Source organism: Fistularia commersonii, chromosome 13 (assembly GCF_037954325.1).
Source record: "Fistularia commersonii isolate RoL2024-O1a breed Wild chromosome 13, RoL_Fcom_v1.0, whole genome shotgun sequence".
In the NCBI taxonomy this organism is placed as follows: Eukaryota; Metazoa; Chordata; class Actinopteri; order Syngnathiformes; family Fistulariidae; genus Fistularia; species Fistularia commersonii.
In genome coordinates, this window is record NC_141296.1 from 7,258,511 (window position 1) to 7,271,503 (window position 12,993).

The following is a 12,993-nucleotide window of genomic DNA, read 5'->3' on the forward strand; positions in this document are numbered from 1 at the left end:
TACTCGAAAAGGACACTCGTCACACTATAATTCTATCTTTGTGTATCTAAATTATCTCACTCCTTTATTATTCTTTTAATTAAGTAGCATACCAAATAATATTTTTACACATCTGATTTTACATTTTCAGCGTGTCTATGGACTTAATTGGGCCTAATTTTGCATGTGTGTGTCCCGGAATGTGTGCGCCCACCACATCTTTTTGTCTGTGTTTGTGTGCCTGTGTGCCAATGAATGTGTGCGCCCGTGTTTGTGTGTCTGAGTGTTCTACTGTTACTCTTTTCCTGTGCATGTGCCCATGTGTGTTGCGTGCTGCCTATTACTGGAGTTTAACCCCTGCGTTCAGGGAGTCACATCCCCTCATCTCACCAGGCCCATTCTTACTGCAGCACGTTAACATTTTACTCTCTTCTCTCTCCACCCACCCCCTTCACTTTTGTCCTAAGAGGGCAATTAAGGAAACAAACGTTTTCCCCAAGATAAGCTGGCTGCCAGCTTTGCATACTAATGCAATGCCAAGTGGTTACAAATAATAAGTGCTCTAATTACCAGCACTGTTTTCAATCAGAAATTGCTCAATTTCCCAGGATGAGGTCTCCTGGCTGGAGAAAAAAATACCTGACAGAAGCAAAAGACAATCATCTCTATGCGGAGTGTGGCTGATTGTATCTGTGTGTGTCATGGTGCGCACATGTGTGCACAATATGATAAGAGTTCATCTGCCTCAGTGGTACAACCCTCTCTATGCTGCAATTGACAAGTCAAGAAATGGATCCTGTCAGCCTCTACAACATTCAGCACCACAATTATCCCTTTTTCCCAGCCTGGGTGCATTAATGTAAACCACACCAGGCAGTAGTTGCCACTCAGTGAGGAGCATGATGTGGTGCATCATCTCTGGTTGAGCAATTTGAGGCAATTGTGTTGCTGTGTGATCATCAGTGCAAATCAGGGCCTGCTCATTTATTAAGCAATTTTCTTTGGAGAAAATTAAAAGGAAGGCTCACGTAATTTAGCAGAGGATAGTTATAGCTCTAAAAGCATCAACAGTGCATAATGTGGTTGACATTAAAAAAGGGAGGGAGGAAGTTCAACATCTAAGAGACCACTGGACATATAACCCCACCAGGGAGGGGGTAAATATTCTGAAAGGAACTGGCATATTCATGCGGCCACCAGGAGCGGGGGGCAGCTCAGACCAAAGTGACAAGGACTCACTCCCTGGGTGTGAGAATGAGTCTCTCCATAGGATGCGCAAACAGGACCCATCTACTGGCCTTAGCTGACCTTTAACTCTGACGGTGGCTAATGGAGGGTTGGCCCTCGATCAATGCAGCGAGAGGCCGACTCCCCACCCCTGGCCTTTCACCGGGCCAGGAAGGAAAGGATGCTGCCAGGAGCCACGCCGCGGAGCCATCGACCCTGCCACTTGCCCATCCTGTGGGTGACAGCTGCGGTGCCAATGAGCCAGGCGATGCCATGCTGCCCTGCCTCTTAGGAAGGACAGCCAGTGAATCTTTGTGTGCGGCTGTAGGAGGGAACGGCACTAATGATCTTTTTTGTGAATGCCACATCCATGTAAACAACCCCAACAAATACTTTGGTGTTGAGTGGTGTTGACTAGTATGAGAACCTGAACTAATAACTTCTGCCACAAAATCAGATTTGGCACAGTGTTGATAACCTTCATAACTTCCTATTTGTAAATATGCTGTGTTTCTCAAGTACGACAATGTCGTTTAAAAAAAAAAAAGCTGGCTGATGTTCAATATTTTAAATTCACGCATCAGTCTTAACAGAACTTGTAAGCAACAACATCTATTTATCTTGCAAACATGAGAAAAATCCCCATATTAAAATCAACATCAATAACGCTCACAATATGCACATCAATAGTGTTTGCATTGTGAGTTTTATGTGTCGTCCACTTAAACAGTTACCGCAGGGAATACATTTTCTTATGCAACTCCACGCAGCTAAGATGTGCCTGATGTGGTGCTCGGTTGTGTACTTTGTAACCCAGATGGCGCACTGCTGTAAACCTTTCATCACTGCAGCTTTTTTGTTAGTAAACCATGTTTGTAAAAGCAACATAATATTTATTGTGCATTTTAATTGCATCAGCTTCAAATGCCACAATGTAAAGATATTCAGAACAATAGCAGATAAAATATTCATTCCATATGGGGAGAGAAGGAGGAAAAACATCCATGAGGTTTAGCACAGAATGTTCTTTTTATTATCATTAACACTAATGTGATTCTGTAGCCCCCTCTGACCTTCTCACAGCGGCATCTCATTTCAGAAGTCATTCATTAGAACAAACAGAAGGCATGCAGAAAGATATTGAGATTGAGATGTGGTGAGAGAGTGCGGTATAAAACAAATTAGGTTGTTCCTGTTGGATGAACCACATTGAGACGGTCGTGAAAAAAAGCATTCCTAAAAAATTAAAAGGATAGTTTCTTGTGTTGTAGATATCATGTGGTGCTCGTGATCCAGTTGTTGGTCTTGTGCGATGTTTGTAATCACGGTTCCACTTACTGTCCACTTTGGATTTGAAGGCCCATGGGGAGCCTTGAAATATGGGCCTGAGCTGTGTATGTTAGGATTGAGATTGGCTACAGTGTTTCAGTTCAAGACCATGGGCTAAAAAGGGCTGTGGTGAAACTAATCAGAAAGCTTCTTATGTCTTCCTCCTCTGATATGAATGGATTGTAGAGTCATCCCCACATGATTCGGCCCAGTGGAATGACAGCAAAGGCCACTACTCTCAACTAAGCCGCGCAGTTTCTTTTTCATAAAAGTGTTCAGATGTGTATCCCTATATCAGCGCACCATCGCCAACCCCGCCCGGTCCACTGTGTTGCATCAGGCTCGGAAAGGCCCCGATGACCCGCCTATCTGAGCGTTGGTGTGTGAACATATATATTAACCATCAAGGTGGCAGCAGACAGTGGTCAGAGGCTTGGCTGGGTGGGCAGCAGAGATGGGGGAGAGAGACGAGGGTGAAGAGAATTGTGTGGATCCTTGGTGTGGTGTGACAGACTCCCCAGCCTCCTGGTAGGATTTGTTGGAATGTGAGAGAGGAGGATTTTAGCACCAGGCAAGGCACGCCAGAGTGCTGCAGACTTCATGCCATCTGTCTCAGCCTCCATCCTCTCTTTGCCAAACTCATCGGACCTTTATATCCTCTCCCTTCTCATCCCTGTTCACAAGAATAGCGGACATACTGAGATCTGCTGATGTATTGGAGGGGAAAAAATTCTGGGCTTAGAAATCAGATTCAAAAATCTCGATTGATTAATATTTATTCTTGGAGCTAACTGTCGAACAGCCCTCATGGAGATAAAATGTGTGTTTAATAGCCTTGCCATTTGTTACTTGACCAACAGGGAAAATGCAAGAGAGATATATTCATGTTATAGCAGATATGTTGATTGGTTAATGATAATGAGTCGTATCCGAACCAATAGCCAAAAAGTTAAGAGGGATTTAAACTATTCTTAAGAAACTTTTATGTCCATCACCTTGCAATGAAAATGCCCACACCTTTCCATCGTACTTTAAGATCATTGTTTATCATATCAGACATACACACGATATGACATAAAAATAATAAAGAATAGTCAAGGTGCGGTATTTTTTTCGGCATTATGCTTTTGCAATCTTGATTGTATGTTTCACTCTGTCTTTAAAAAAGTGGTAGCTCACCTCCGTGTATGAGGATATCCGGTCCGAGGTCGTAATTAAATCAAAACTACATTGTCCCATGAGACGATTTTTGACTGTTTTGAAAGAAGTGATCTGTCACTCTCCCCATTTGCTTGTCTCAGGGAAGCTTGCTACACTCAGTGTCCTTAACCTGTTTATAAAAGATGGAGGGAATAGAAAGGAAATGTATTCTTTTGTCAAAATGGTACACCAGGGGGAAGGAAGTAAGCAAGAAGGAGACACTTGGAGCAGACCCATAGTGTTATCCGGGATTGTATCAACTACCAATCCGGCCAAAGACGGCAGAGTGGAAGCTGAGGCTATCATAGGTGAGGAGGTGAGAGGAGTCAAGATGAGTCGACTGTGTACAAGCCGCTATTTCCACCAGAAACCCATTGTCTTATTGGTCTGAGCTACAGATTACAGACAATAATTTATATTACCCTCTGTATAATATGTATATCACTACTATTGCAAAAACAATGCATTGACAATGTTCGATGGATTGCTGGGCAGTAATCAACTTTAGGAAACTGGCAAACTATAATTAATTCAAACGAAGTTGAAATTGTCAGGAAATAAATTCCTTGCAGAATGCAACAGCAAAATGATGCTCAATGATACGAGTAACTGTGCAGCAGAAATCGAGGGCTAGAACAAGAAACGGCTACATTCAATATTCCTCATGGTGGCGGGGGGGGGGGGGGGGGGTGACATCTAAAAGGCACATGAACAGAAAGAAAACACAAAAACAGATAATTGAATCCACAGATGTGCTGACTGTATTTGTGCGCATGCGTTAGTATGTCAGTTCCCGTGTGTGAATGCAGCAAAACAAGCATTAATGAGTGCATTTTAATTCATATGCACACATGTGAACATTGGAAGCGACTAAGTATTGCAGTAAATGTCAATATTGCCCTGAAATTGCCAGAGACAGAATGTCAGAGTGCACCACGCAGCTATTGTGTGTCTTTGGATGCGTTTCCCTTTTTTGCACGGTATCTGCAGATACAAAAAAAAAAAACAAAAAAAAACATTATCTCCATTCTAAGCGGATCATTACTATAAACCCATCTTTTTTAAGGTTCAACACAAAAATCTGCAGATAACCCAACCTCTTATATCCTGACCAGTTTCTAAAGAAAGGGAATGCTGACTTTAATGTTTCTGCATCAGGTTTATAGTGCTTTATAGCAACATACAACCTTTTTACATATACACATTTAAACCCACAAATGCCTGCACTCATTCCCTTCCCCATGTCTCTCCTTGGGCGTGAATAAGAAGAAGTATATAAGGAAGCTGGGCATTTGGAGAGGATGGCTGGAAGAAATGAAGACGTGCCTGATTTCAACAGTAACCAATGGCGATGCTGCTCTTTATGCTCTCTACCCTCTGATAGGTCTTTGTCCCTCTCTTCATGATGAAGCCCATATTCTTAAATTTAATTCCCTCCCAAAGACAAACAAGCCAATCCCAAAACAAAGCTCAGAGGCTGGGGAGGGATGAAGGGACTGAGGCAGGGATGTAGTTCAGGAGGAGAGAAAGGAGCACCAGAAGTCGACGTGGTGGGAGAAGGAGTCAGTGTGTTATTATTAATAAAGCATTAAAAAGTGAGTACATCAAAGCATACAGGGGCTATGCTATCATACATGAAAGTAACGCACTATGGCTTAATGTTTCCTAAGGCATGTTGTGGTGACGCTGCTTTGATTTGAAATGCATTGTGTGGAAAATGGATTTACAGGAGCGGGGAGAGAAAGCCTGGTGTGGGTGCAGACCATAATTTAAAACCTGACCTCATAGGCTCTTCAAAGTCTCCACGAGTTTAGATATTAAGGATGTATTTACCCTCTATAAGACCTAAATCTCAAATTCATACATATGTGCAAGGTGTGCGTACACTTGCAGAACAAAATTTTAAAAAAAGGGAAGAATGGGAATTTTAATTTTTTGTCAGAAATGATTGGAAGAACTTTTTTCCTTCCACGGGCAAAGCATGTCCCATCTAGGTGTATTTTCTTCACCAGCTTAGGCTTTCACGATGCAGGGCATCCTATCTTGCTCCCATAGCCAGGTAATTACACTAAACTACCTTCCATCTGTGTTCCAGCTCCATGGGCCACACCGGCTCCGACCACCTCCCTGGCTTCATTATCTGTGCGGGGCTCACTAATGGCTTGATGGCTCCACTGTGAGACTACTGGCAAAAAGAAACCAGAGGAAAAGGAACAGGAACAGGAGGAGGAGAACAAGGAGAAGAGGAAAAAAATGAGACAATAAAGAGCATGGCCTACCCTGAAGGTTAACATTTCAATCATAAGGGGAAATACCCAGTGCTACAAAGGCTTAAAAGTCATGATTAACTGATGTGAGAAGCAGCTACTGGGTGCAAAAATGTCAGAGGAAGTTGTGAGACCATCCAAAGTGGTGCTCATAGGAAAAGATGACCATGGGTCGTACGTGCTTAAGGTGACTGGTGTTTCACACAGACACACACACACACACACACACACACGCACACTTACACACAATCACACACCTTATGAGTTTTAGACCGACATAACCTCGCAACATGCAGAAGGACTGGGGGTGGGAATTCAGTTTCACTTTTTTTTCTAACAAATGACACCCTGACAGTTGGAAAAAAAATGTTGGGGTCCCTGAACAGATTTCTCAGTTACAAAAATAAAATGTGTTGGATTAGACAAAGACAGACATTTTACGATCTAGTTTTGAACCCCAATGAGAGCACCGACAAATGCCACCCCACCCCCACTCCGTCTGTGGCATGATTGTTTTTTTTTCCTCTCATAATGTCATATAGTTAATAGGTGATAACTCCTATATGGCACAAACAGATCCTGACTTCTTCTGAGTGCACATAGCATATAGGCTGACATAAATTGAGAAGGCATAACCCGTCTTTACCTTATTATAAATAGCTGTGAGAGATTCAAAAAAATTCTATATATCCGTAGACTCCAGTGAAGATGGTAGGGGTGAAATGGAAGGGGTGCTGAAAAGCCATTGCCCACAAAATGAAAAAAAAATTTCAAGGTGAGACGAACTGCAGACCCTACCGTTGGATCAAAACCTGTTGAACTCTTGTTTCTGCATTGTCTAGTAAAGAGTGTAGTAATAGTTCCTGAAAAAAACAGAAAAGGAAAAGTATGAATGTAATGAATGATTGATTGGTAAATATATGCGTGTAAACTGTTAGCGTATTTGCTTTGATAAGAGCCAGCAGATTGTGATAAAATGCATATTTGACAATGCTGATTGATTTAATTTTCAGTAAAGGTAAGTATAATATTTATGGAAATAAGCTCATAAATGAGCTCTGGGATTGACAGACAAACAGATAGATAGATAGATAGATAGATAGATAGATAGATAGATAGATAGATAGATAGATAGATAGATAGATAGATAGATAGATAGATAGATAGATAGATAGATAGATAGATAGATAGATAGATAGATAGATAGATAGATAGATAGATAGATAGATAAAATAACATACGTGTGTGTGCGTGTGTGCATGTAGATCATGTTGCTCGAATTTCAAAAACTACATCTGAAAAATTTGACATACACAATTTGAAATGTTATTATTCTATTATTCTATTCTATTCTATTTAACAAAGAACTATGATGTGACATTTAAGTTGTAGCAAAATAAGGTTACTATGGATAGTAGTTCACGCTTCTGCTTCACAACAGGAGGGTCCCTGGTTGGATTCCCACAGGGAGCCTTGCTGTGTGGAGTTTGCATTTTCTTCTCCTGTGTGTGTGGGTTTCCTCCAGGATCTACACACAGGTTCATCAGAGACTCTAAATTGCTCAAGCGTGTGAATAAGAGAGTGAATGGTTTTGGTCTCTATATATGCCTCTGGGATTGACTGGCAACGGGTCCAGGGTGAACCCCACGTCTCGCCCAGTGCCTGTTGTGATAGGCCCCCCTTACCCCCCTCAGTGCAAGATAAGCGGTATAGATAATGAATCAAAGGGAGTGCCTTTGGATTGAACAAATACAGGAAATGAACAATTATTCAGTATAATACCAGTTTTACCCCTCGTAAAATGAATTGTTGGGGTATTTATTGTCAAGCAGTGTCAACTGTAAGCATCATCGTCAAGTCATTAAACCCGGATTTTGTCTCCACTAACAGCATCTAACACAGATGTGTAAGGCATTTTTTAGTGTTTTTAGGGGTGTAAAAAGTTCTAATCGAGAGGAATAGATAAATTCTTTGGTTAGGTATTAGTTACACATTTTAGTCATGGTCTGGTGTTTTGATCGTTCTCTACAACCCTAGCTTTGCTCTGTCCTTGGACTTCACGACTATAAAGATATCAAAAGTAAAGTCAGTCTACTTTAGGTAGGAGGAGGATTAAACTGGATTTTTAGAGACCGCAGGATGGCTTGTGAGTCATTTAGAGGTGCACACAGAGTGAGACGTAACACTATTTGACGAGCAGGGGCCGGCATCTCTTAACACTAAGGGAGAATAACATGAGAGCATTTCAATTGCTTTCTTGGCTTATATCAATTAATATGTTCGGTGCATAATACAGATACACTAAGTCTTTGTTCCACATTTGAGATGCGAACCATGAAGAGACTGATCCTCAAATTGCTTTTCCTTTTCGTCTATGTAAATTGCAGGAGTGGTATCATATTCACTAACAAACAAAATATATCGAGGAGGTCTTATCCTCCTTAACAAGAACTCAAGTTTGTAAAACAATTTATTCTCTAATCAGTGATACCTGCATCTATTTGTATAAATTATATTTTAAAGGGAGCAGCTGTGATTTAATTTGTTTGTTTGTTATTTGCAACAGCATTATTTGCGGTTGCAGCCCTTGTGTTCTGCTCTGGAAAGAGCATTTTGGAAAAAATGTTTTATCTATTATACTTTCTTTTCTTGTTCTAACTAATCAATGTGGCATGACAAAAGGCACATCTGTGCTGGAGAAGGCACAGTATATCCCATTTTCATCCAAACCTCTCAGTCATTCTTTGTCCTTTTAAACACAAAATAATAGCTTATTACGCTGTTAAAATGTTTCCTTGTCTACAAACGTGCCAGTGTGTGCTAGTTCATGAAAAAAAGTAAAAAAATAAAAAACACTGCATATTGAAAATCATAGGATTTTAAATAAGGGAGATAAACTCCAATTCCCCCTGAATGTATCAAGTCACACATATCTATCATACATAACTCCAGTTTAATTCATCTGAGTCTTCTCCAGTCCTGCCTCACCCCCAATTGGGACCATTTCTTTTTATTTTTTTTCTCATTTAAAAGCATCTTTGCTCACTGCTAGAGTGTTGCTCTGGAGAATTGCCTCTCTCCCTGCCACTGGTGGCTGAAAGTTTGATAGGAACAAATGTGTTATCACAGTATCACATAGAGGGAAACATTATTTATTGCCATATTTTCATGTTAAATGTAAATTGTATTATCCAGAATTAACTCTTTTCTTGGGACACTGAGGAGTGTCCCTGTGGGACAATTTCAAAGGTCCCACTTTTAAAAATGCCACAAATTTACTCCGAACATACAGAATCTTTTGATTTCGAGTTAATAGCGATCATCTTGTCATTGTGCTGTTTCATTCATTAAACATGCCTTGTCTGGGGTAACTCAACCTAAACATTCAAAAATAATCCCAAAGGAAACTGAGACGCAAAGACTTGCTAAACTTGGGTACAGCTGGTGAGGTAGGCTTTGGACCACGTTCCTCAAAGAACTCACTGAATGACCTAATAGTGGGGAGGGGTAAAATGGTCGGAGTAAGTTAGAAAAACTATTACAGATGTCACTGATCCGAGCTTTGTCAATGGTTGGGAAAGTGACGTAGCATCATGGACGTCAATATTTACATCTACACTGCAAGAATGAGGGAGAGGAATCCTCCTGGTCAGGAGAAGGAGTAAGACAAACAACAAACCAAGCAAGTGAATGTAGGGGATGGAAATCAGGTTTTCCTGTTTCATCTCCATACTGTGTTAAGTGTTAAAAAAATGACGTTAACAATGTTCAGTGTATGTCCTACCTTATGTAAAGGTAGCTGACAGGTGTGCTCTGCAGTGATAACCCAACTCCCTGGTGAGCCATGCCGGTGTCAGATGCTAACGCTCGTGGGTTTTTAGCCTCTGTGCTGTTGCACACGCTTTCTATGTTGTGGCCCCTGAGGGAATAGATGCTGATTCGACTGTAACGCCTAAGAAGAAAAATCAAATAAATTGGTGTGTCTGCTCTGAATTCCTAGTTGGAATTCGAGGTACTGCTTCTCAACCTCCACTGTCTCTTTTGATGTCATTTGGTGCAAATACCTGCATATACCTAAATTATATATGCAAAAAAAAACTATGCATACACAATTTTTATTTAGATTTTATGTCATATTCAAGTACATTTATGAGGCTGTGTGAACACATTTTTGTCACATTCTTGTTTTTAAATTCAGTCCACCCGCAGACTACTCAGCAATCTATGCAGTTCAACTCCAGTTCTGTCACAAAGGTAAATGGTGGCACATTTCCCATTTCCTACTTCCTGCCTCTCGCCATAAAGGAATGCAGCACGAGTCCAAGGGGCCAGATACAAAAGTGTCTGTGTAGATTCATGACTGAAAATGTGTGTATGCACAGAAAAAGGACAGATAATCTGACTAGCTGATACAGTGTTGCAAGGTTCCGATTCTATAATATAAATACGAAAACATAATTTAACCTAAATGTGAAAATGAAATGATGGTTGGAGAAGCCGAGTGTGCTTAGTATTATATAAGTGCACATAAAGAATTAAATATGTAAAAGAGAATGGTATGATCAATTTGTGCAAAGGGCAGAACAACTTTTTGGGGTAGTCAAGGAAGTGGATCACTGTACACTATATGAGGTGCAATCCACAGGTGGGGTTATACAGACATTGACTCCCTCTAAAACATAATGCTTTTGCATTATGTTATAATTGATAAATATTATGTATATAAATAAAATAAATATTTTGCATAGCCATCTATGAAAAATAACAGTCACCTTGAATATTAGCGACTCTTATTGAAAAGATAGTCGTTCAAGGAATCAAACTTGTCACCCTTTGACTGATGACAACAGTTTTGACTCTAATAAGTCCAGAGGATGCCCAAGAAAATACTATATAAAAAGTGTGTTTAGCGAGGTTATTGCAAAATAAATGAAATAAAATAATTGTATTTAATATACAAAAAATGATTGAATTCAATAGGAAACGCCAACTTTAGTCGATGATTATCAAAACAGCCTTTAAGTTCAAACTCTGCACATATATCGTTCAAATTTTAGTCAAGCTCTTACATCTAATCGTAGGAGGAAGAGTAAAAACGTATTTTGTCTATAGGGAGAAATATTGAATAAAAAATGTTCTCATTATTCACAATGAGCAATGCTGGTACATATCTTTGGGTAAATAAGTAACTTTGGATATTCAAGAAGCTACGTGAATTTCATTTTATATTCTAAAATGTATGAGGTCTGAAGGAGCGAGTTTGAATAGAGTCGTTAAAATTAATAATGTATGCAATGCTTAACAGTTGCTTGTTTTTAGCAAGTTATTCATATATAGAGACTTGGCTTGGCTTGGCAGACAAAGAAACATTTGAAATAGATTTGTGGAATTTATGGTGTAAATGAACTCTAATTCAAATAGATGTAATGAGGCTGAAAATATTTATTTGTGCCACAAATGATGAAATAATAATTTTACCATGAAACTTGGGCTTTTTGCAAAGCAATGTTAAAGCGGATTGGTACCAGAATGCAGCTATATTTGGTAAGCATGGAAGTGTAGGAATTAAAGTGAGAACAACTGCTCGGGGCAATAATACGTTTTCCAGCACAACATTTATCTGGCACATGTGCAATCAGTCGCGAGGGGTGGTGCAGAGAAGCATGAAGACATGCTTGATGTCAGATGTCATGATCTTTAGCTCAGGAACCTGTATCAGAAACATGTTATAAATAAATATGCTAAATCAGTTTTGGTAGATTTTGGGACTGCAAAATATAAATGCTGCTTTTGTTTATCCCTCCTTAGTTTTAGGAAAATTAGCTCTTGAAGGCCTGCGGTAAAGGAAAACCCCTTTTTTTTCGCCTGTCATACAGGCCAGAAATTTACTTGAAACAAGTGTTTTTCTTGTATCATGGATGAGTGCTGTATGTGCGCACAGATAAACGCTGTGCAACAATGAATATAAGACATGTCTGCATATCTATCTGTAAAAAATAAAAATGTGTTGGGATTGAGTGGGGAAAGTAAACTACAGTGAGGGTGGGATTGGGGAGCTATGTAGTTCATTTACAACACAAACGAACACAAAATTTGCTCCATAAAAAGATTGTGATAAAATGGAAAACCCTCTCTTTGGAGAGTCACTTTGACAACAACAAATAGCAGCCGAATGACTGTTCCTAAATAAAAAACAAGCATTGTGTTACAGACTAAATACGGTATTTACTGGTCTTAAAGACAAGCACACATCGTTGTGCTGAAGGATACGCAAATAGTACAGATAAGCACCATGGATTTAAAAAAACAGGTAACATGTGTAGCAGACTTTATTCAACTGCAACATGAACATAGAGCAGCTGTATAGATTATGATTTCCTGATATTTACTCACAACTGAGATTTTGCATGAATAAGATATGAATAATAATGCATTCATACTAAAATCTTGAATGTCCATTCTTGAACCGTTGGTAAAACTAAGCTTTATTTGAGATTAATTGAGTAGCTTTTCTGTAGAATATTGTACTTAGAATAATATGCATATATATATATATATATATATATATATATATATAGACTACACATGATATACTTACCAGTTATTTCATTTGAAGTCATAAAGAGAGACAACATAATAGTTCTTTATAATAAAGAAAAATACGATCCTTAAAAGATTTGCATTATACCATTAGAGTTGTGATTGCTGGTCTTTTAATTACTGGGGGAGTGCATTTGATTGAATGGTGTTTGTGTCTGGCTGTAGGTGGAAGATGTGCCGGCCCCCCCGTCTGATTGCTCAGTTTGACAAAACTGTTAAAAAAGTTAAACAAGAGCACATGTTCACTTGTTGATTTTTTTCAGACAAAAAAATTAACATGTAAACATGTGTTGATGAACATTTACAGCTCTGTGACAACATGTGAGTACAAATAGTGACCTGTGTGTCCTTGTGTGTGTGTGTGTGTGTGTGTGTGTGTGTGTGTGTGTGT

At 39.5% G+C, this 12,993-nt stretch overlaps 1 protein-coding gene and 1 pseudogene across 10 annotated transcripts in view; both read right to left on the bottom strand.

Moving 5' to 3' along the window:
- Positions 1–12,993, bottom strand: part of LOC147227795 (uncharacterized) — a 412,630-nt pseudogene that overhangs the window by 53,546 nt on the left and 346,091 nt on the right.
- The window catches only part of LOC147227797 (uncharacterized), a 101,438-nt gene continuing 89,938 nt past the window's right edge, over positions 1,494–12,993 (bottom strand). For 4 of the 10 annotated variants that reach the window (XM_086157943.1, XM_086157942.1, XM_086157941.1 and 1 more), the window contains 3 exons: positions 9,787–9,954; positions 6,801–6,865; positions 2,217–5,920 (listed from right to left, as the gene is read on the bottom strand). In XM_086157943.1, coding sequence (XP_086014069.1) covers positions 6,841–6,865; positions 9,787–9,954 — 193 coding nt within the window. In that variant the 3' untranslated portion in view covers positions 2,217–5,920; positions 6,801–6,840. Of the gene's footprint in view, positions 1,529–2,216; positions 5,921–6,800; positions 6,866–9,786; positions 9,955–12,993 lie in introns of those variants that run through there. The other 6 variants (XR_015107007.1, XR_015107008.1, XR_015107006.1 and 3 more) reach the window with 6 other exon arrangements.